At 41.0% G+C, this 24,833-nt stretch overlaps 2 protein-coding genes across 3 annotated transcripts in view; both read left to right on the top strand.

Annotated features, from left to right (window-relative positions):
• Window positions 1–24,833, top strand: part of iqch (IQ motif containing H) — an 81,722-nt gene that overhangs the window by 23,385 nt on the left and 33,504 nt on the right. For both annotated transcript variants that reach the window (XM_017691764.2, XM_017691756.2), the window contains exons 15-21: window positions 1,597–1,717; window positions 1,891–2,177; window positions 8,333–8,485; window positions 10,791–10,913; window positions 11,686–11,747; window positions 12,159–12,267; window positions 13,542–13,613. In XM_017691764.2, the coding sequence (XP_017547253.2) occupies window positions 1,597–1,717; window positions 1,891–2,177; window positions 8,333–8,485; window positions 10,791–10,913; window positions 11,686–11,747; window positions 12,159–12,267; window positions 13,542–13,613 (927 nt within the window). The remainder of the gene's footprint in view (window positions 1–1,596; window positions 1,718–1,890; window positions 2,178–8,332; window positions 8,486–10,790; window positions 10,914–11,685; window positions 11,748–12,158; window positions 12,268–13,541; window positions 13,614–24,833) is intronic.
• Window positions 14,016–15,123, top strand: c7h15orf61 (chromosome 7 C15orf61 homolog). The gene is made up of 2 exons (XM_017691818.2): window positions 14,016–14,813; window positions 14,925–15,123. The coding sequence occupies exons 1-2, from the start codon at window positions 14,471–14,473 to the stop codon at window positions 15,050–15,052; spliced, it is 471 nt and encodes a 156-aa protein (XP_017547307.1). The 5' UTR covers window positions 14,016–14,470; the 3' UTR covers window positions 15,053–15,123.

Below are 24,833 nucleotides of genomic sequence, written 5' to 3'. Positions count from 1 at the left end.
ACACATTTGCTTTAGCAACTATGTGCTTGAAACAGAAAATGCTAAATATTTTACAGAGGAAGGGTGTGCATTATTCTGTCATTATACCATACCAAATATACCACTTCAGCTGGCAGGACTAAGTAATTTTATGCTTTTAGGACGAGTAGAATTGAAGTATCCTTCAGTTCAGGATGAGAAGAAGCCTTTTTTCCATAGCCTTTTTCTGTTTGTATTCAGCTTGTGCATTGAATTCATTTTGGGGCCCTTCCAAATTTCACTCACAATCCCCCCAAACCCCCCCTATTTTAATTTTAGTAAGAACTCTTATGGGCAATATGTTCAGCAACTAACAGGTTTTAACAACCACTCACCAAAAGTCAAACTGTGCAATTAACAACATAATCAAGTGCCAAAGCCATTATGGCCTTTTCTAGATACAGAAACAAAGGCTGTATTGATCAGTAACTGTCCTCGATTGATCTGCTGATTGATTGGCTTGCATAGGTATTTATCTGCTTGCTTGTTCTTATTGGGGGCAGGTGCAGTTACGGCGCAGTCACTATTGCCTTCAGATAAAGCCATTAGGCCACTGTGATACGCTGGTAAATGGCTGTCAATCACCACACACATATACACGCACTCGTTTTTATAGACCATCAGGACATGAGGTTATACATGTCTTCTGTATTATAGGAAGCCCATCACATGAAATTATCCATCAAGTACAAGTTAGGAAAAAGCAGAAACATGACGCCTCAGCTACTAAAGATTAATTTTCATTATTTAGTATGGCCACCCTTTGCTTTTATTAAAGATTCCATTCATTTCGAGAGACTTGCTTTGAGTTTTTCAGTGACATTTTTCCACACTTCTAAAGTTCAGCCTTAGAAGTTGGTTGTGTTTTCTGCTTCTCACAATCTGAGTGAACCCAAACACATTCACTGATATTGAAGCCTGGGCTCGGGGGCGGTCAGTCCATTGTTCTGAGAACATCAGCAGCAAATTTTCTTCTTTTTTTTTGTCTATTTCCTTTTCTCAGTAATGGCCTCTTGAAAGATACACACCATTTCAGACCCATAGCTTTGTCTTCTCACAACAGGACAGTCAAAAACACCTTGACTTTCTCCTCTCTCTCCAAGATGAAAGCTTTAAGTATTGTTTATCTGATGATGACAGTTTCAGTGGTCCACCAGGTCTTGCATGGATGTTAGGAGGAATCTTTTAATAATTTTTTTAACTTCTCTTTCGAAAAATTCTGTGTTTTCAATTATTGTCCTGCGACTTATCTCTTATAAGTGGATTATCTCGTATCTATTTCCCTCAGAAATCTCTCCTTGTACCTGTACCGAATGGCCATTTTTAAAATTAAATAAATAAAGGATCTTCAATTTTTGCAGAGTGCTGAATTTCCACACCTAACCCTTAACCCAACCCTTACCTCTTTGAAAAAGAGTACAGTGAAAAATGCAAACAAGGTTAGAAAAAAGTAAAATGGTAAGGTGAGTATAGAGTCATAAAATATCCAGTACAGTATTATCCGTATAATATGTCTCGTGGTTGTTGGTAGATATACTGCTTCCAATAGAGTTAACTGTTCTTTTCTCTCTCTCTTAGGAGCCAGTGCTGTTAAAATGTTTGGAGGCAGTACCTGCTCTGCTGGCCTCTCATGCCAAGCCTTTCAACACATCCTGCTATCCAACCTGGACCTGCTTCATAGAGCATTTCCTCAAACAAGGTGAGCACTTTACCTGCTCCTATGAAACACCGAGAAATACATTTTTACAAGGATAGTAGCCTGATTAATAAAAATGAGGATTTTACAACGATGTCCCATTAGTCTTCTAATGTTGCCACCTTTATTCTCTGTCTTTCTGTCTGTCTCCATTCCTCATTCTGTCTGTCTCTCAGGTGGCGTGATTGAGGCCTGCCCTCCCTCAGACAGTGTGACATGCCTCACAGTGGATCTGCTGGTGGAGCCGGGAGGAGAGGTGAACATGCTCTCATGTGGAGACCAGCTGCATGGACCTGGTGGTCTGCAGGTGGCAGGCTACACTGTGCCCCAAACCTCTGTCAGCTCCGACACTCTCTACTCTATCTGCATGCGTGTGGGCCACGCTTGCCAGCAACGGCGTATACTGGGCTACCTGTCACTGGACCTGGTCACCTTCCTGGAACCCAGTTCTCTGGAACAACAGGTCAAAGATCCCAATGAGAACTTATTAACATGATATGATACTCTAGATTCTTGTCAGACTGGTTACATAAGAGTAGTCAGCTGAGATTAAAGTACTGTCACCTAATAATTTAAACAAATATCAAAATGCCAGTGTCAGTGCTCATTTAAGATACTAAAACCAGCCATCTCAAGTCAAGTGCTTAACAGAGCCCTTGGCTCAATACCAGTCTGGATACTTACCTCTGTTGATCCTTCCATTGAGCATAAGAACACTCAGAGTTAGATTGACTTGTCAGTGTCAACAGTCGATTTTACAGCTTGGAGGAAACAAAGCCGTATCCAAAAGCTGTTGGGATGAGATCAGACATGCGGTTCTATCCGGTTAGAGGTTGTAACACTTTTCTGCCATTACGGCTCTCACCTTGCTGGTGTGAGTGCTCAATTTACTGTGTTAGGAGAAGGATGTTATTGGGTAGATGGATGGCTCCTAGAGGGTTCCCTTGGGAACTGTGAAGCGAAGAGAGTGGCCGAAGGAGAGAGGAGCTAATGTGGCAAAAGGCCATCTAATAAACTGTCAGGTCTTATTGTGTCAATAAACTAATTCCCCGTTAAGGCCTTGGCCTCTGACCCTGCAACACCCCAGCCATGCGCCGGTTTGTGTCTTGTCAGACAGGAGCTCTCACTTCATCAGACACAGGAGCTCTGGCAATGTCTGTGATCAGTTACCAAATAGATCATTTTATAGTTTTGAGTATCACCAAATCATTCGTTAACTCAGCATTGTGGGTCTTGTGTCAGGTTTAAACCTAAACGTTTTTTTTTTTTTTCTCAAATTTTTATAATTTGGTTCAATAATCCGATGCTGTTGATGCCTTTTTTATTTTAAAGAATATTTAAATGCTAACATGGCCAACACATCATTTTTACTTAGCCTTAATAGCAGCGAAATATATTAACAGTTCACTTAAATATGTAAAACAGTCCACTTAAGATTCTCTGTGAGATTCAAAGGCTCCACATAGAGTCAGGGCAACAGATAGAAGTTAAGTGGATTTGCATTCATGCCAGACTTTGTCTTGCAGCATTAAGTACATAAATTAATTAAAAAAGAAAACTCACTAGAGGGATCGGGGCCACGGTAGAATGAGTCAGACTGGTAAGTGTCTTTGAAGTAAAAAACGGTCGATTTCAGCTTACTGATCTTGTCAGTTGTTCATTTAGGGTTCTTATGTTGTGTGGTCATATTGGTTTTAAAAAGGCAGATTTACTCAGTAACTACTTTGGCAGTAATGTAATTTATGTAGTTAAGTGAGTGAATAATTGAAATGTGGACTGTGGGTTAGCTGCCTAAAGTTACAATAGTGGCCAGTGTATTAGGATCTAGTTATTATTTAGTGCTGATGTGGTGAAAATTACTCTGTGTTCCAACAGAACAGGCACATTCAAGGCTTCTTTTACCACTAACAAAAACTTAGTGTTTGTATAAATTCTGATGTATCTATTAAAGTTATTGTCAGCAAAGGCCTCATTATCAGCAGATACACTATACTTCCAAAAGTATTAACTAATCTGCCTTCACACGCGTATGAACTTGAGTGACATCCCATTCTTAATCTGTAGGGTTTAATATGATGTCGGCCCACCCTTTGCAGCTATAACAGCTTCAGTTCTTCTGGGAAGGCTTTCCACAAGGGTTAGGAGCGTGTTTATGGGAATTTTTGACCGTTCTTCCAGAAGCACATTTGTGAGGTCAGACACTGATGAGAGACGAGAAGGCCTGGCTCACAGTCTCCACTCTAATTTATCCTAAAGGTCTTCTATCCAGTTGAGGTCTGGACTCTGTGAAGGCCAGTCAAGTTCTTCCACACCAAACTGGCTCATCCACGTCTTTATGGACCTGCTTTGTGCACTGGTGCGCAGTCATGTTGGAACAGGATGGGGCCGTCCCCAAACTGTTCCCACAAAGTTGAGAGCAGGAAATTGTCCAAAATCTCTTGGTGCTGAAGCTTTAAGAGCTCCTTTCACTGGAGCTAAGAAGCCGAGCCCAACTCCTGAAAAACAACCCCGCACCATGATCCCCCCTCCACCAAACTTTACACTCGGCACAATGCAGTCAGACAAGTACCGTCTTCTGGCAACCGCCAAACCCAGACTCGTCCATCAGATTCCCAGATGGAGAAGCGTGATTGGTCACTCCACTCCAGAGAACACGTCTCCACTGCTCTAGAGTCCAGTGGCGGCGCTTTAAACCATGGAATTTGATGCTTTGCATTGTGCTTGGTGATGTAAAGCTTGGATGCACCTGCTCGGCCATGGAAACCCATTCCATGAAGCTCTCTACGCTGTTCTTGAGCTGATCTGAAGGCCACATGAAGTTTGGAGGTCTGTAGTGATTGACTCTGCAGAAAGTCAGTGACCTCTGCGCACTATGCCCCTCAGCATCCGCTGACCGCTCTGTCATTTTACGTGGCCGACCACTTCGTGGCTGAGTTGCTGTCGTTCCCAATCGCTTCCACTTTGTTATAATCCCACTGACAGTGGACTGTGGAATATTTAGTGAGGAAATTTCACGACTGGACTTGCTGCACAGGTGGCGTCCGATCACGGTACCACGCTGGAACTCACTGAGCTCCTGAGAGCGACCCATTCTTTCACTAATGTCTGTAGAAGCAGTCTGCAGGCCGAGGGGCTCGGCTTTATACACCTGTGGCCATGGAAGTGATTGGAACACCTGAATTCAATGATTTGGATAGTTTAGTGAATATTTTTGGCAATATAGTGTAGAAATACTGATTATTGGCCCAGAATGTTTTATAAAGGTGGGTTCCTACCTATTAGTTAGGTTAGTTTCTCCAGAATTGGTTAGATCTATAAACATGTGTCTTCACTGTATGATAACTCGCTAGAATAATTACTTTTAAATTGAACAATTAATTACTCATTTAAAATACAGTGATGTCATATGCTGATAATCTAGTAAGCTTCAAATGTACATTTGTCTGGTCTCATTGTTCCTCCTTGTCCAACCCTGACAGCCACTAGAGGGCAGAGTAACTTACTCTCAGTGTAATTGTCAGCAGGAGAGGGGCTCTAGTCAAAAGCCTGCCACGATTTCCCAAATGTTTGAGAGCCCTGTTGAGAGATGGAAAGGCTGGGTGTTTAGAACGCTGAAGCAGTGGTGTGTGGACTGCCTTTCTGGAGCGGCAGCGCAGTTGGGTACGCAGGGCAGGGGGGAGCTCCTCGATCTGATCTCCTCCAGTGTAAAGGGCATTAGAGCTTGTAAAAAGCAGCTTAGACAGAAGACGTTTACTCAGTGCAATGTGGGCAACTGCTGTAACTCGTACATATATGGAGGGTATTTTTTACAGTGGCCTTGTAGGGCTATGCGCATACTTGATGTCATAGTGGTGACTTCTTAACAATGCGTGGTCATTTTAGAGCTTTAATTATGTTGTTACATTGCATGAATTTCAGTGACTTGATAGCGAGTGAATTTCCAACATTGATGTGTAAATTTTCTTCTACGTTGTTCTGCTGTGTATTTTAAAGCTTTCAGAACATTCAGAAGTGCCTCCGCTTTTGAAAATGAATGTTTCTTAACTATTTAATGATTATCTCTTAGGCTAAATTCATTCTCGATGAAATTGGGAGAATTTACCCTGTTATCTGTATCTCTCTACTATCTGATGGAGTGATCCAGTGAGACTGAATACCATCATTATACAGTAGAAATGCCTGAAATAAATTGATTCTCTGCGTTTTGTTGAAAATGCACAAAGGAATTCAGACATTGAATTATGGGCATTGCATCTCATCTTTCCCAACATGCATGCAGACAGTAAAGCCAGACCAGAGCAAACCTGTCTCTATTCGAACATCAATTTACATTCAAACCTGTTGCTAAAAGCTGCTGTATTTTTTTAAAGGGAGGTGGAGGAGGGGGGTCGCATGTGTTTGCCCTTGTAGGCCTGCCTCACATTGTGTGTAGGGGGAGGCTCAGCTGCAAGATTGCAGCTTTTAATGAAAGCAAAGGGGCCATAGAAAACAGGTACAATCCGGGCGTATATATCAGACGCCTTTGTGAAGGCTGACAATGAGGCAGGCCTGGGTGATTCTTAGAGACTGGCTAAATGGCTCTCTGGAGCCTGGCCCATCACACAAACCCTGGTATTAACTGTAGACAGGAAACATGCCTGGATCGATTCGGAACAAAACCCAGCCCCTTCCTTTGAGCTTACTTGCTTCCTCCGGTCCTGTGCTCACCGCTAGACTCAGTGCTGGACATGGATCTTAATCTTGATATTGTTACATTTTGTTTTTCATTGGCCAGTTTACTGAGATGCCTTGTGGCTGTTCTGACAGACGGTGGAGAACTTTTTTTTTTTATTTGTATGATTTAAGTGCATTAACATATTACAGTGATGTAAGTAATAGTTTCACAAAGTCAGAGACCCTTTGTTTTATTTCCAATCAAAAACAGCCATTAAGTACTATTTATTCAATTTTCAGGATTTATATCTCAGGAGGTCAGATAGATGATCCACTTGCACAAGAAAGTCAATCAGAGCTTCTTGTGTTCTCAGAACAATGGACTGTCCACCTAAGAGTCCAGACCACAACATCCCTGAAGGTGTTTGGAATTACAAAAAACTATCCATGCAGATTTCTTTGAAAAACTGAAAGCAAGTTTCCCAAAAAGAAGGGAAGCTGTAATAAAGGACTAGAGTGGTTAAAGTGGTTAATGTCCCCATTTGAAAGACAGTATTTCAAACTTTCATCTTGGAGAAAGAGGAGAACATCAAGCTCCACTTTTGCTTCAGATTTTAAAAAGTGTAAATGTTTCTGTCCATCTTTCCACTGTGAGAAGACAGATTTGGGATCACTAGGATCATACGAAAAAGAAAATGAAACCAACTGGTAAGAGTGAACTTTGGAGGTGTGGGAAAATATCCCTGCAGATTTCTTTAAAAAACTGAAAGCAAGTCTTCCAAAAAGAATGGACGCTATAACAAAGGCAAATGGTGGACACTGGTGGACACTGAAGTTCTGCATGTTATATTCAGTTGTCCTTTTTCCTGAAGCTAAAAACTTAACTAGTACTTAATAGCTATTTTGACTGGACATTGAATAAATGAAAGGGTGGTCTACTGTATATACGTAGTACAACTTGTGGAACAATAGTAATTGTACAATTTGCAGAGAAAATACAATATTTATATAAATTCACCTGTGAGTTTAATTATTCCACTAGTGCCCTTATTTCCAGTTTAAAAGTAATCAGTATAAAAGCCTCATTATCAGATATTTTTACCTCTGTGAAATATAATGCGTTAAGAGAACTAGTATTTAAGACAAATAATACAAAACAATTCCTGACACAGCCATTATAAAAGAAAACACAAGAGCAGAATTTTTTTTTTTTAACATTTCACTCTTAAACCTGGCACACGGGATATATCTGTAATAACTGAGTGGTTTAGGATGGATTTAACCACATGGAAGGAGAGGTCTGCAGTAATAAGACGTGGCCCAGCTCTGGCGAGCCCCGATTAAAGGCATCGGAGGCCGAGTTCAGGAGCCGGGCCACCATTTGCATTCCCTGGCAGGAGCGTTTAGTTTGACAAATAGAGACGGCGGGAGAGGTTGCCAACTGCCACTTAGTTATTAACAACTCTTTCACTGGTGATTTATTTCCCACAGTTTGAAGAGGGGCACAGCTATTAGATTATTATCAGGGAAAATTAGCCCTGTTTAAGCATAAGGCCACAATGGGGCTTGACCCCTTAATATCCTTATAATGATGCCATTAACCATACAGATGTGGAGAGAGTAGTCTGTCAGGCTCTAGACACACTGTTATGCAGACTCTCTGCCAGACTCTCTCTATCTCTCTCTCTATCTCTCTCTCTCTCTCTCTCTCTCTCTCTCTCTCTTTCTCCCACCTACACTCACATGCTATAGTGATCAGCTTTGGTATCATGGCTGAGACTCCTTATACTGGTGAACTTAATTTATTTAAATTTAAATATACTTATCTTTCTGAAACACTGTTATGTTTTTATTAATATTCCTGCGATGAAAAACTCATTTCTGTGTATGAACAGTCAAATGAAGTTGAAATTATTTGGTTGGAATGCTAACAGAGTAAATCAGTGTGTGTGTGTTTGTGTCTAGGTGTGGGCTGTTGATCTAGACATCGGCTACAGTAATCAGCTGGCCATGACCCAGCTGATGCTGCTTATGACTGGTGGAACACTGAGCTACCGCACTGGACGCCTAGAGGTCCCTCCTCCAGTCAGAGCCAACAAACCCACTGCACGCCAGAAGGTGCCTGTAATACTGTAATACTATACTACTACACTCATACATTCTGAAATGGACAAAGGTTTGGACAAAATCCAGGCTTTAGTGTACTGTTTTAACTATGTGTGTACCTTTGTCCATTTTATGCATGATATTCTCTCACACAGTATCAGAAACCTCATAAACAAGCCTATTGAAAGTATGAGGCCAGTATGTGATGATTTAGGCTTGCACACATTGTAGGTGAATAATCTAATTAAATTACATTATTTGCTCTTCAATGTGCCAAACTACACTTATAATTCAGGAATAAAAACTAAAAATAGTTCCTGTTTAACTGACATGAATCAAATAAAGCGCTACATGGAAAGTAAGAGGAAACACAGATCAACCTAAATAAACTGTATTATTATTATTATTATTATTATTATTATTATTAGCATTATTATTACTATATTATAAGAGCTGTCAAGTGGGTTATAACTCCTGGTGACCATATTGTTTTTCTCCAGAATGACCTGTCTACTGTTTGTGTCTTCAGCCTTTTTAATGGCTAGTTCATGATATCGCTTATTGTGTCCATTCATCTTGTTGCTGGTCAATGCCTTCCTCTTTTACCTTCAGCCATTCTAAGCATTATTGTCTTTTCCAATGAATTGGCTCTTCTCGAAATAAAAGAGCTTCAGTTTAGTTGTCTGGGCTTTGGGTAGGATGTAAGGCTTCATTTGGTTAGGAATCCATGTGTGTGGTTTCTTTGCCAAGATTCTCTCAGAGGTCTTCACCAACACAGAAGTTCGAAGTCCTCAATATTTTTCCTGTCTTGCTTTTTTATTGTCCAGCTTCCATAAAGAACCACAGACAAGACCAAAGCCTGGACAGTTCTGACCTTTGTGTGTCTAGACAAATCATTACATTTGAAGATCTTTTCAAGCTCCTGCATCTGTGTTCTCTATCATTTAGAAGTGGTCTGAAAACACAGTAGCTTAACGTGGTTGAAATCAGGAAATACTATACACCACTAAGCTATTTGGTTTGTTAAATGCAACTGTGTAGCACAAGAATCTCATTATGCAGCATCTGTTGCCAATGAGCGGACTGGAGAGCAATAACAGTCCTCTCAACAACGTATTATCTCAATATATCAGCGCACTTATAAAGATTGATCAGCCAAAGGTTTGTTGTTTTATTTTTGTTAAATACAACTAAACACTGTAATTACGCTTCGGACCTGATTGGTGTTTAGATGCTGAATTCATTATCATTTTGATAGATGAGCCTAAATAATCAACCCATTAATAATTCATACCACATTCATTATGCATGTGTATGCATGCCTGAGCACCTCATCAACCTGATGCTGGCCCCCTAAACAATAGACTTCCTTTATTAGCGGCAAACTCCAGTTTACGCTTGTTAATCTGCGACTTATATTATTTTATCAAACATTCATTTAGTGTGTGTGTGTGTGTGTGTGTGTGTGTGTGTGTGTGTGTGTGTGTGTGTGTGCGTGTGGCTCAGCAATCCAATGTATCGCTAGCCCCGCTTTTCTTTAATGGCTCTAGCTGTGGCCATCATTTCAGGCTTGAATATTACAAACACAATTAAGTCCCTGCTGGAGAGGCTTTTTATTGTTGGGCAAGGACAGTGCCTTTGACAGCTCAAAGCGCAGATCTATCGAAGAGAATCATTCAGCCTCTCCAGAGTGCGATGGGGCTGTGCTGCTCCTGTCTTACCTCTGTCATGGAGAATATGCCTCATGTCTACTCCGAGTCCTTAGAGTCCTGCCACTCTCAACTAATCAGCTCTCGTAGCATGCTTTCAGACACATCCTTTAGCTGCTCTTGCTGTGAGCATGGCTGGCTTGCAGAGGACACCTCTCTGTCCTCTAACCTAACAATCCAGAACTTGCTCTCCCAAATGTCCTGTGCAGCTACTGAGAGACAAACACCATCCGTTAGTGAGGGTTGAAGCCTGTTACATCGCTTTGTGTAGACAGTGCATCTGTTTACTGCACTCACACAAGGCCCCAAGTCACGTCACAGAGCAGATCGTGTAGATGTATCAACAACAGAATAGATAGACTTTTTGTACTTGCTTCAAAAGTAATAACACAAAACAAAATCTACCAATCCATTACAGTAAAATGCTGATACATTCGGACTGTCTCAATCATCCCACCTTGTATATATTGTATTAAATACCCAGTGCAATAATATCACATACTGCAGACAGATGTGTGTTTTCTGATACCCTTTGTGGTTGTATATTGTTTTATTTGCATTTATCTGCAGCAATAACTCGATGCTCTGACTCTTTGTTCTCTCGGCAGGCGTCGGTGACCACCCGGTTTGCAGTGATGAGCAGCCAACTCCTTCATACAAACCTTTCCATGGTCCGCTACAGTGTATTCTTCCAGATGTGCAAGGCACAGGGCATTGGCTTTGACATCAAGGTAAAACCTTCTTACTCTGTAACACTTTACTTGAACCCTGCTACATCGACACCTGCCACATGCTGTCTTGAGTGTCATGTGAGTATTACTGGGTGGTCATGACAGCCAGCTAGGATACTAAGCAAAAATTAGCTCAAACTGTCATGTCATCAAAAACTATGGCATCTGTCAGTTACTGAGAACGGTAACATGGTAAAACTGTATTACTGAACAAAATCTGTCTTGACACCTCATGACAGCTTATGACATGTCACATGGTTTTGTCAGTGTTTTTTGACTTCAAGTAAAGTTCAAGTAAAGTCTTACCTTGTGCTATTTATTGAATATTAGCACTGTCCTGGACTCCATCTCAAACATCCCGGACATACGTTTACAAAATGCCGTATTTTGAGTGTTATTGTGAGATTAATAACAGCAGACACTCACAGAAGCTTAGATACAACAATATATAGTGTCAGGTTTGGATATAATTGTATTTGGATATATTTTGTTATTTTAACTACGATGATGAGGTCATTAAGCAGTTAGGCCTTTATTGCTATAATAAAAGTAAGCAGGCTGTGACCGTCAGCTTAGCAAAAAGAGACCACCAAAGCCTGATACCAGTTCTCAGAATAAACGCTTTCTGACAGTATTTAACAAGCCATTAAATATTAATACTTTTTGCCAGTATCGATATATCCATGAGACTGGCACATGATATATCTGTTAGCACCGTTCCAAGACTTCAAATGGCATGACAGGGTTTACTCACTGATAACTTGGATTTTAGGAAAGACAAGGCTCCGTGTTCGCCCTCCATGACAGCGTGGAGAGGAGCAGCCTCAGCATGGTGTAAGTTTCTGTAAATGTACAGACACACTCGCTTCATCTTCCTCTTTACTTTTTCCTCTGTTCCTTCCTACTATACACTGTATGTATACACTGTGAGCACTCTGTGAGACCTGTTTGCCATTTAACCCACACACCGCAAATACTTGCACTGAAAAGTGTCGCCTCACAACATAATGCTGGGCAGAATTAAAGGCATCCATCACCTCAATCCTATGGCTAACCGCTGAAGCCCTGCTTCCTTTCCTCGTCTTTCCCTAAAGACAACAGCCCTCTTTAAGGCTGAGAGCTCTCATTAAGCTCCCAACAGCCCCTGCAGTCAAGCTAGGTGATTGTTTTGTTTCTGGTTTTGCCTTTCATGGCGGTGGAAGGGGATCATTAGTAAGCTCGTTTGTCTCCATGTCTCGTTAACAGAACAATCTCCCCAGATCTCCAGGGAGCGCTGCTGACCTTTGCTCGCAACCTGTCCGTCATTCATCAAGAAATATCAGCCCCAAATATGCAAGGAGAGACCAATTTTAAGGTATGCTGTTAATGAACTAATGATTGTTAATTTTTTTATTGAATTATACATCATTCCTGAACAAGGAGCCCATTAACAACATCCTCTATACTTTAGACATCCATTAAGTACTGTTTTGTATTGAGCCCATGGTCTTGACATGGAAGCATTTCGTCTGTTTGGTACATCACAAAAAAAAATTGAGAGAAAAAACAACTGTGTGAACTGAATTACATGGCCTTGGAAATGTTTTTACTCTCAATCAGCCCGAATGTTTAGACTGAATAACACAATATGAGATAATAACTAGACTTTTTCAGAGCCTTGAGAACAATGAGTGGAGAACTTAAAGTTACAATATTGTAAAAATCATAGAGAATGCATGTCTTTTATGCGTCGTGATAAACAACATGACCAGTCTTTGCTGATAAAGCAGCACATTATACAGACATTTTTCAGCTTTCAGTTTTAAATATGGGCATTAATAGCCATCATTACTGATTGTTAACTGTATGACAGATTTACCTGCAGAAAAGTGTGTCACACATTATATATGCATGTTGTTTTGGTCTGTATTCAGACATGTGATTGGTTATATTACATATTCTAGATAAATAATGCCTATGTGATAGAAAGTTTATGTTCATTTAAAATATAGAGATCATTTTGACTTTTTAATCAATATACAGTTCCATGCAAAAGCCAGACACCCCATCTGGTTTATTTCATTTCCAGTCAAAACAGGTACAAGTTATTCATTTTTTCAGTATCAGAAAAAAGAAGACATTACAAAATAAAATAAAATAAAAGCTTACAACAAACAGAAAATTACACAAAAGTCTACAACATTAAATATAATATCAGATCTATGAGTGTTCGTCCACCCTTCACGTTTGTTGGGAAGTAATGGTTTATAGACCAACGAGTCTAAATTTGTAACTGATTTTGTGAACCATAAAATGCAACCAACTTCTAGGACTGAACTTTGGAGCTATGGAAAAAAAAGGTGTTATGAAGGCAAAGCATGGACACACTAAATATGTTTAAAAAGGCTGATATTATATTATATTCAATTATATTATATATTCTTTCAGATTAAAGCGTGTTAAATGCTGTAAATGTATTATATTAGTTGCTGCAACTTGCATGGAATATTCTGTGATTTTTTTCTGATGCTGAAAAATGAATAACTTGTACTTAATGGCCATTTTGGCTCTAAATAAATAAAAAAATTAAGCCGGTTTCAGACTTTCCGCACATCAGTTAATATCTCTACTTTATTCTGCTTTTGACAGGACCTGATAAAGAATATTGAGGAGGTGGTGGGTGTGACAGTACAGAACTCTGACAAAGACCACAAGGAAGAGGTGAAATCTGAGTAGATCAGACTTTTATTCCAGCAGCATAACTTCCAATTATGACGGAACACACACCATTACTATTATTATAGGTTTCTGTTACGATAAAACACCTTTAACTCAGACGCTGTTTATTCGTAATGTGGTATATTCTCTCGGTGGGAAACTAGTAAGTAGCTCACACTTCAGCTCATCTAATACGACTTGTATGGCGACTTTAAGGAAAAGAGAAACGTTAGGTGCGATCACAATCAGCAGTTTTTAGCAGTAGGTAGTTTTAAGGTTGTTATTAAAAGCAAGCGAGTATGAAAATAGTGTAATATCTGTCCACCTCAGCAATTACTGATTTGGCGTGCGTCCAAATGAATTAAAACAGGAACCAACGAGAGTCCGCTGTTTCTAGTCGGATGTCTGACAGACTGTACCGCCGATGGCTAGCTCAAGCGTTAGCGTGATATTAAACTCTTTCCTCAGTGTTTAATATTTAGAAATTAATGTGAAATAAGTTGTCGGTGCGGTCGGATCACACCGGTACCTGTTTGGCATAACGCTGTCGTTTATGAGCCGAGTACGAATCGTTTACCAGCGGTTAGCTATCCGGCTACGCTAACGTTAGGTTAACTACGTTCTGGCGGGGATTTCTTTCTCCTACAACCTTAAGCAGTGAGTTTATTAGCGTTGCTCTGCATAAGTGGGATGTATTTTGCGTTTAAAAGCCGGTCTCCCGAGTTTTACTCGAATAAGTCTGCAGCATGACTTCACACTCCGCTGTCTGTTCACTAATTCTACGGGAAAACACTAAGATTCGTGCACAAGCAGCTTTTACACCTGCATGAAGACGTCGCTGATTTTTAACGGTTCAAGCAATGAAAGAAATTCTGCGGAAGATTCACAGCGGTTTTTTAAACCTTCTGCTTTTCCCGAGCGCGTTTCGGAATAAGCGTCCCCGTCCGCCTGCCTCAGAAGTGCTAACGTGCCACCTCAGCCAGCGCAGACTCCCACCCTGGACCTCGTTCTGCGTGCGCTACAGCGCTGTAGAGAATGACCAGTTCGGCTTGTCCAGCTTCAACTGGCAGGTGCAGGACGCCAACTACCACATCCTCAGGACGGGAGCCTTTCCCTTCATCAAGTACCACTGCACCAGAGCACCTCCACAGGACCTGGACTTTGAGAACACATTCTTTGGTGCACTGAAAGTTATCAACCTAGGTCAGTTCAGATAAAACTCAGACAAATGCACGCCAGACCAGACAGGAATAAGCACTACATGAATGCACGGAACTGAGTTTCTCATCCTCCCTTTGACCTTCTTGTTCGTAGGTGTTCCATGCCTGGCGTATGGCCTCGGCTCTTGGATGGTCGTTCGGGTAACAGAAACCGTGCAAACTTCGGCTGGCCCTGTCACTGTTTATTTTGCGTATAAGGAGGTAGAAGGGGCTCAGTACTAAGGGCAGATTGTATCATTATCATTACTCTACCCAACTGGTACTTCCAAAGGAAAATGAATGGCTTACTTGTATCATTTATTGTGCAAATCAGAGTGTTTTTTGTTATACAAGCTCACACAGCAACGCTTTTCTGTTTGAGGGCTTAAAATTCCGTAATAAAGCTATTTACTTTTCAACTTTGATGTGTCGGGTTTGATATTTTTGATAAAGGTATGCTTATCTAATTACCTTGGGAGTGCTTCTTTATTGTTTGAAAAAGTACAGAAGCTTATGTGCACTTGTATGTATAGTGAATTAGCACACAGGTGCCGCAATCTGCTTGTTCTGTTTTTGTTCTCTTCCCTTGCTAATGCAGAATTTTAAATACCTCGAGTTCATTTATTTAAAGTCAAATTAGTGCTCACTCTACCCAGCATATTGTCAATAGAAAGCAAGAGGGATTGTTGAGAGGACAGGCTTGATAAAATGGTTTTTAATTACCATGGAGTAAGTGTGGCCTTCGCTCAGTCTCCCCACCCAGCCCCTCCCTCAGTCACGCTCGGGCCCTTTGATTTCTGATAATGTGCCCTGCTGACTTGACGGGGCCCTGGCTCTATACTGCAGAATCTAAGCCTTGCATTCCCTCTGAGATTGAGTTTGACAAACTGCCATATTGATTCTCTCCGCCTCTCAAAGCATTCTGCTGAGCACATTTATCAGAGGCCTTGATTTCCTGGCCTCGCTACCTCCTCTCTTAGTAACAATTAGGCTAAAATAATAATTTCATGTATTACATGCAAATCAATGGACCCTGTGCCCTTTCTTTTAGCATGGGGTAATTTTGAGGGACAGGACTGATTTACAGGGCCATTGCTCACTTATGATGGCTCAGTCTTTTTCTCTGCTGTTTCTTCCTGTGCTGCTTCTGAATACAATTAGGACTAAACAGAGAAGTCTTTATTGTGAGGCGCTAATGGCTCTATTACAACTAATTGCGAATTTCAAAGTAAAATACTGAAGTCAGTATTGCAAATGTAAAAATACAGTACATCCATCATTTTGCGGCCTACGTATTGACAGGACGATAAGTCTTGTTATCCTGCAGAGTGACGTTTGTATTTAAATATTCTATCGGCTTTGTGTTTCTCAGCATACATCACATTACCTGTTTACTGTTGCTCTTGACACCAAGCACATCTAGACAGCATCTTGATCATGTCATCCTTAGTGAGAATAAAAGATCTTAATGGAAGTCATTTAGGCGCTCAGTGATATCTGATCAGGGGTATCGGCTAGGATGGAAAGCTCTTGCTTTTCATCTGTGAGCCACTATCTGACACGGCATCTCTGCGTGGGGAATGCTCAGGCCACCATGTCTTAATTCCTCGTTGACCTTTTGACCCTGGCCCTCGGCACTGATACTGTAGCTCGGTGGCAGGATGAGTTGCAGCCCAGGGCAATAACAGGACAGGGCTTTATTTTTCTCTCGTGGCTTTCAAAGGGTGACGTGAGCCGTGTGTAACCCAAGCCGAAAAGGCTGTGATCACAGCGTACCTGCGTTTCAGCCAGGCGCTGGGAGGCCAAAGCCGAGCTGCTAGAGGGTGCGTTAACCTGAGCAGGTGCTTACTATTACACCTCACCCGGTCAGCTCTCTAGGATAGCAGAGCAGCAAATTGGCTGCTTTAAATTAAAGGAAAAATTTAGCGGTGCCATGTTGAAGGATCAATGCCTTGTTTTAAGGACAATGCAATCAAGACTTGTCTGTAATTGAAGGACCAAATTACCCTGTCTAAATATAAAGTACTAATCAACGAAGGATTAAGCACTTGTATTAGCAAGTTCAATTACATGATAATAAAAAAGGGCAAGGTGAAGTCTTTAAATACTTGAATGCTATTTACATCTTAGGTAACTAATTGAAACTACAGTAATTTAAAAGCTGAGGCTGTTTGTAATAGAAACAAAAAAAACTCTGGGGCCCTTGAGACACATTAAGGTAGCGGCTGTGTGCAGGACTTCAGCATTGGTGACACACAATCTATTATTTAGCAGGAAAAATCACATTAATTTTGGTGTGACATGGAGATGTATGGCTTTGGCAGAAACAATTATTGTATGAATAACCCCTGCAGCTAGCTCTATGGAGGTTATCATAGAGCTCCCAGACCAACCACAGGCCCCTGTGTCTCACAGGCTGCTCTAACAGCAGGGGTACATCAACTGCGTTGCGATCTGTGACATCTGCTAGCAGTAAAAAGTCATCTCCATGATATCTTTTCAACAGAGGTGGTAAGAAAAACAGGATTATATTTGGACTTATGTAGTCTAGACATAGATGTAAAAAAAAAAAAAATCATCAAATATCTGAAGGCAGCTGGCCAAGGTAAGCAATTATGGCCCTCTGAATCAATTCATGAAGACGTTCTCCAGAATACCACTTGTTTGACAGCATATTAATTGCAGATTTGACTCACTGTGTTACAATATGAATCAGTTTTTTGGCTGGTTACATTTTGCTTATAAAGTTTAGGTCATATTTCCAACGTTAATGAAGCAGAATTGGCTGTCAGCACTTTATACTAAGATATTAAAACTACAAGCTCCTCCAAGTAATGCCCTGCCCTCTGTGTCTACAGAGGAGTGGAAGTCTGAAGCCATTCAGTTATCCGTGGTATTAACTTTCTCAAAACTTTGGATTTCAGAAGCATCATCCCGCCTAGTTTGGTACTGCTGTGTGGTTTTCATAATCTTAATACACCTTAGTAGTAAATCAAAACTATGAACCAGCTACTTAATATAGTAATCTAGCAATTTGTAAATTCATAATGAGGTGCATGTTGATTGAGATTTTTCTCCTTTTACCATGTTAGTGTGACAATCACAGTAAGAAAAGATAAAAATTGTGCCGGAAAATAGATTTATTGCAACAGTTAAAAGCTTTAGTGATTTCAATGGATTATAATTGCTGACCTCACACCATTGAGGCTGGAATTACTTGATTTTTTTCCCACTTGCTATTGGGTGCTGGAAGTGGTTCTTGTGGAGAGGGGAAAAGCCATTAAAAATCTATTATAGCAGATCTTTTCACCCAGGGGGAAAGCCTTCTCATTACTAAGCAGATTGCTAAGGATGACAAGTGGCTCTATATTTCTTTCTTTTTTTATTATCCTCTCTGCATTTTTTCCTCTTTGTCTTTTTTAGTGGAAAGGCCAGCTGAGAGACAGCATGCCTACTGTGCCAACAGGGGTTGCCACGGCTACAGGTGGAGGTATACGCTTGGGACTGGGAGTGGGCTGGGGTACAGGTCGGCGAAAAGCATCCCTTTTATAGGCCTCTCCTGTATGGCAGTCTTTTCAGTGTTTTTAAGTGGAACTTAATTTATTAATTGACCTAATATGTATATGTAGCATACATTTGATTACCATAAACGATTATTTTGACATCACTTGGCACCAATTCGAGACAATTTATATTTATTTATTTATGCATGTATGTATGTATGTTTAATTTCTGAACTCAACATTCTGGCAAAAAATATCAAGTGTGTTTTTTTCCCCCCAGTATGTGCAAAAGTATGTTCTGTGTTGAAGAAAACCTCACACTAGTGGCTTTACTAATATTTTTGGATATGTGGTACTGGTATGTGAACACTCAGGATGCACTGCTTTTGGTGCTTCCGGATTTCTTTTCCAGTCATTTCGAACATTTAGCTTAGTGCATTGTTTTCTGTCCCTGTGCTAGTTGATTATGGCTAGGTTTTTTCACATCTCCCTTGGTGCTCATATCATGTTCTCTTCATCCATATTTACTGCTTACAGTGTTGACATTAAGAGTAATGGATTCTAATGGTCTCTCTGTGAGTTATTGTGAGAGTTAAATGAAGTATCCATTTTTGTTATATATTATGCAGTATTTAAAGTTTCGGGTCATTAAAAAGCAGACGCCACCCTCTGCCTCCCCCTCTAGGTTGTCTTTTACCCCCTGCCAGCTTGTACTGATGCTCCTGTCGCCACAGGCTGCATTTAATCTGTTTTTCATAAAGCATAATAAGAATATTCTGAAATAATTATTTATTTTAGAATTCTTTGTGCTTACCATTGAATTTCACAGTGCTTTTCATGCTTGATAGGGAGCCTAGCCACATAGAGAGCGCTAGTGTTGTAGCTCTCGGCTTTGCGTATACGAAAGTGAAAAGTTCTTAGCGGTCACTGTGTCTCAAGTTGATCTATAATTCATTCTTTGCATGCAGTGTGCATACACAGTGCTTTGTTGACATGTTACGTCTGAAGTATTGTTTGCTGTCTTTCACATGTGAAGCTCTAATTCAGCCACTTTCCAACGATTCAAAAGCTTTATGTTGGGGCTCTCTAAAAGGTGTGTCAAAGGAGTCCTCAGGGGTCAACAGAGTTCAAGCAGCTGATGTTTGTACGGTCACAGTCTCTCCCTAGGGGGGGTCAACAGCATCTAACAAAGGCTACAAGTCAAGGCACTGGGCATTATTTTCATGCCTCAGAAATGGGTTTGTGTATGCGTGTGTGTTTCTTTTCATTCACTTGCTCAGCGCAGGTATCATGCACAAGTATTGGTAACCATATGCTCAGCCCTGAAACACTTATCCACTTTAAACACTCTAAGAAATGTGTGAGAAAGCCTCCAGTCAGGCACAATCTTTTGAAAACTAAAAGTGGAATAAATCATTCCTGTTCCTCCACAGTGATACCTTTTTTTTTCACCCCTCAAACGTGACGTTAGATCTCCAATCTTTCTGCAAATGAGCCCCGGCTTGCTGTAATGGCTTTCTGCTCCTCATGGGAAAGATGGCCGTACGTGCCCTGCTCCAAAAGCTGCTGATTGAAGGCAAAAAATGCAATACAGGTGTAGAGCAGACTTGATGGGGGTCTTATGCGAGGGTTATGAATTTTAACCATTCTCATCTATACACTGCTATGTACATACATAGCATAATGGAGCAGGAATGTGCTGTCTGGACTGTTTGCAGCTCCGCCGAGACCGGGGGGTTTCTGCTGGGCTGTCGTTAATTCCAGATGAGAGGATTGCTATTATGCTAAATTAATAGGAATTAAGGAGGCCTGAGTTGGTTAAGCAAGCACTTGATTAAGCTTGGGAGGGGGCTAGAACAGCAGAGAAGAGATGTAGGTCACGACACTGAAGGTCAACTGAACTTGCTGGAACCTGATCTTGTGACAGTGCTGACCCCGACTGTCACCCTGCCCCTCTCTAGCCGCTGTATTGTGAAAGTGCTGTGAAATTGGTTATCTTAGCTGAGGATTTTGAGACGTTTCTTTGGTCTCTCTTGGGCCGAAGTTTCCCACCTTTAATTTAGGGTGTGCTGATTAGGGTCACACGATATATTGTTTGTCAATTATTAACATGATATTGGCCTTTTCAATATTTGATATTGCAGAAGGGTACAATATACAAATAAGCCTTTAACTATTATTAACTATTATTAACTATTATTAACTATAAGCCTTTAATTATTATCATATTTTTGTTATTGTGTTCTTTGAGCGCCCTGACCAATTTCAGATGTTCAAGATTCCTGAGGGTATTTGGCTGAATCAAGGCACCTTGATTTAACAAATGTAAATAATTTTGGTTAAAATGAAATATATTGCATAAAGCCACATTAAGGGTTGCCACTGTTTTTAAATATGTTGCAACGCATACTGAAGCTGCTACAGTATATAGTAGTTTATCAGATTACAGAATTTCCAGAGATTTGCAGCCCCCCCCAAAAGTATTTGGACACACTAATCATTCAACCATTTGTAAAGTTTGATGAAGTTCTTTAGGTTACTTCATAAAACGTTTAACAAAATTGTGTTTACTTCAGAGCAATACGTTTAGCACAGCATCAGACTGATGGAATAAATCACAGAGGTGAAACATGAAAGTCTGGGGCTGTTTTCCTTACAGTAGTGTTAGTAAGCTTGTGTTCACGGATGGGATCATGAACTCACAAGTGTACAAAGGCATACTGGATGCAAACCTGCAGAAGCCTGCAAAGAAATAACAATCTAAAACACACCAGCTGCCTTTTGAGAGAAAACATTGCCAAAAAGAAAAATACGGTCTTGGAATGGCCTGTTTAAAATAAATATCACTTGATTTGACATTCTGTCTCCTAACCGAATGAATTGAATGCGTTTTCAACACAATGGCACACATGTCTAAATACTTTTTTGGGGACACTGTAGATACATCTGTATTTCTGAAAAATAACTTTTGATTTCAGTCGCCCACATTGGAATCTGTGCAGATGAAGGCATATGTGAGGTCCGTGGCTGGTCATCTGCATGTGTGTGCAGGTTGCCCTTGCTTCTGCCCAGTCCTTGTGCAGGGCTAAACTAATTGAGGAGAAGACTCTATCTGTGGCTGCTAATGATGATGAGCATAGAGTAGCGCAGGCCTGTCCCCTCAGGCTGAGCGATGGTGTTTGGGAAACAGCCCTGTTTAGTTATTGTCCAACAAAGGGGGGATTCACTTAATACAGCTTGCACAGATTAGTGGGTAATTGTTGCCATAATCAATAAAGCAGCAGTGCGTAAAATGAAAGGTGTGATTGTGTGGAGGAGGGGAGGTGTGCCATAGGTTTGCCGAATATTTTGTTACATCACTGCCATATACTCTTCAGGACTTTGACTGTTTGAAAGGATGTTTAGTAGTAGATGTCTGTCTGTTAGCGAGTGCATACAAGCCTGTGTTTTTGAGGGCTGTCAAGTCAAGGGGTCCATATGGCCCATCTTCCTGTGTTTACGTTCCTATATGTGTGTGTGTGTGTGTGTCCATTGTAGCTGGGACTACTTGGATGAGCCTCATTGTTCCTGTGCGGCCTAGTGACAATGCTGGCGGGCAAAGAGCGATGAATCCTGGGCAGGGTGACAGTGATAAATAGCCCTTTTAATAACAGCTGCCCCACTTGGCCAGCCACTCACAGCCTGTGTCCTCTGTGTATTTATTTCTATGTTTATTTATGCATCCATAGCAAGAAGGAAATCACAACCGTAGGGCTCCAATATGTCTTGTTTGGTGTGTGTTGAGGGGGGGGGGGTGATTTCACAGATTTGGATTTTTAGGGAGGCATGGTCCTCTAACCTGACCGAATCATCCATCTCTGCCTAGGCTTTAGCTCATGCTGTGTCAAGGCCTTTTCCACTGCTGTTCCCTCACAGTCCAACCAGTTTTTCTTGGTAGATGTTTGCAAAGCATTTATTGCAGCTCTTTTTGTCGTTGAGCTGAATGTAGTTACTGAAATAATAATAATCAACAGAAAATGTCCATTTGATTAAGAAAGTGAAAGCTGCCACATACAGACTCAAACTCTATGGCATGCACATTGCCTTTTGTTGCGCTTTGGCTTTTGCTCAATAACAGCATGGGGAAGTGTGGCACTTTCCTATGCTGTTATTGCAACTGATTAATGTAACAGCTGTAAATTATCATAATGGTAATGGCTATGTTTTTATAATATCTTTCCATCCGTCCATGTTTTCTCTGCTTCTTCTTCTTTTAACTGGCTCACTCAGAACTGCGCTCAGAACTGCACTCTGTCCTGCGTAAGGACATGCTGCTGGCTTTTTAAGTCGATTTTGAACTAGAGCAGTAGACTAAGGACAAGTCCTTTTGTCTGCTGAAATATGACCCGGGGCTTGAACGTATAGAGCTGAGGCAGTAGATCAGAGGTGTCAGAGCCCTTTGCTTCAGGGCGCCGTCTGTACTGTTCTCACTCAAAGCCAGCCCCTCCACCTTAATTGGCTCAATTAGCCCAGTATCCACATACATTATCATCGATGCATTTTTCATGATCCATTTCAGCATCGCCGCCGCTTCAACGGAACAACTTTGGGCTATGATTTCGCATTCGGAGAAATGTTCGTGCCAGCGCCGTTAAGTGATCAGGCTAATTAAGTAATTAAAAACAGATGTGGGAACAAAAGCCAAAACACGGGTGCTGCCCCCCAGAAACTCCGCAGCCCGCTGCTTTTCCACACCCCTGCTGTTGGGGGATATCCCAGAGGTACCTGTATAATAGTTACAGTTTCACCCTTGTGATTATTCGGCTGGAGTCTTTGATATTGAACAAAAAAATGGCCTTTTATGTTATTGTGTGGAGGGGAAATGGGCTGGAAAGGGGGCCGAGATCGGAATAGCAAATCATAGCGCCTAATGGCCATGGCCAGTGGACCACGGCTCCGTCTGTGACTGAGAGTTAGAAATCTCACACATATACACACTTTAGTACACATTTGCCCTGTAGAAAGATATTAGACTAGCAGACTGTGTGGAAGCACCCTGAGTCCACGTCCAGGACTGTACTGTACTCTGCTAAACTGTACTGTAGGGCATCATTAAGAGGACGCATAGCATCACAGCTGTGTTAGAGCAGCATCCTGTGACAGCACATGTACAGGCTAGCGTAGTGCCCCTTTAATGTGTTTGACAGCTTGATTGGAGTGCGGCTGGCAGGCATTGCAAAGTGCAGATCAATAAGCAGCAAATTTCCCATTAAAGAAAGATTACCTGGACATTGCTATGAAATAGCCGGTGGCGGCTCATGTCGTGGATAGACAGACCGGTGAACATTTTGAGCACTTGAGTGTTGTGATGTTAGCTTTTGTATGTGACTTTAGGTCAATACAGCAAACAATCAATCTCCCATACAGTAGGTTGCACACAGACTCGCAGTGTAGATAGCTGTGTAATGTAAGACCTGTGCAAATTCAGAAACAACTGTATTATTATACTATTGTACTATATTACAGGACTGTGGGTGTGCATGCACATTAGTTATACACACGTTTTCTGTGCATGCGTGTGTACATGTGTATGCGCACATATATATATATATATATATATATATATATATATATATATGTATGTGTGTGTGTGTGTGTGTGTGTGTGTGTGTGTGTGTGTGTGTGTGTTTCGACATACATGTACTCATGTGCATGATTTCCACGGATCACCTAAATATAATCACTGTGAGGCACTGAGGTCCCTGCTGACAAGCTGCTCAAAAACCTTCGATTGTTCATCGTCATAAATTCTTCAATTAAGCACAACTCCACGGGCCACCGAGCACAAGTTCAGAAATTATTGTCGATTGGTGGAGGACTGTGAGAGACGATTAAGAGGCAAAAGCTGCTGGAAGGACACAACAGGCACAACAGGCAAAAATCAACACAGTAGCTGCAGAACAATCAATCAAATCTGTCAGGCCCTTTACCAGCCTGTGTAATTTATTGGAATTGTACTTAGGAAATGGGTACACCCTGTAATGTGTAGCTAAGATCACTCTTCCTAACACCTTGCAGCGCTTGACATTGAAACCAATCTTGGACTGTGTCCTTTGATCTGTGACTATGCCCTTTGTTGTTGCTGCTTTTTTTGTGAAATATGTTGACCTGACTTGGCTTGCAGCAGAGCTTTTTACTAATAATCCTACCTGTGAAACTTTTACATTAAGTGCAAATTGTGTTATTTGGATTGAAGTAGACTGTCAAGGTTAAATACATCTCCATTATATACATTATAATAAGGCGATTTTGAAAAGTAAGAATATTTTGATTATTAGTCACCTCTGTTGTAGAGTGTGTGAATATACAGTACTGTGCAAAGGTCAGATACCACCTTCATTTGTTTCGTTTCCAGGCAATATGGCCATTTAGTTGTTTTCGGGAGGTTTTACTGAGAGGATAAGATTTAAGCTAGTCTACTTACATAAGGGAAAAAAACCAGGACTTTCCAAAACTGAAGCTCCAAAAATATTAAAATGGAA

Source organism: Pygocentrus nattereri, chromosome 7 (assembly GCF_015220715.1).
Source record: "Pygocentrus nattereri isolate fPygNat1 chromosome 7, fPygNat1.pri, whole genome shotgun sequence".
Classification (NCBI taxonomy): domain Eukaryota; kingdom Metazoa; phylum Chordata; class Actinopteri; order Characiformes; family Serrasalmidae; genus Pygocentrus; species Pygocentrus nattereri.
This window is presented reverse-complemented; position numbering and strand designations above follow the sequence as displayed.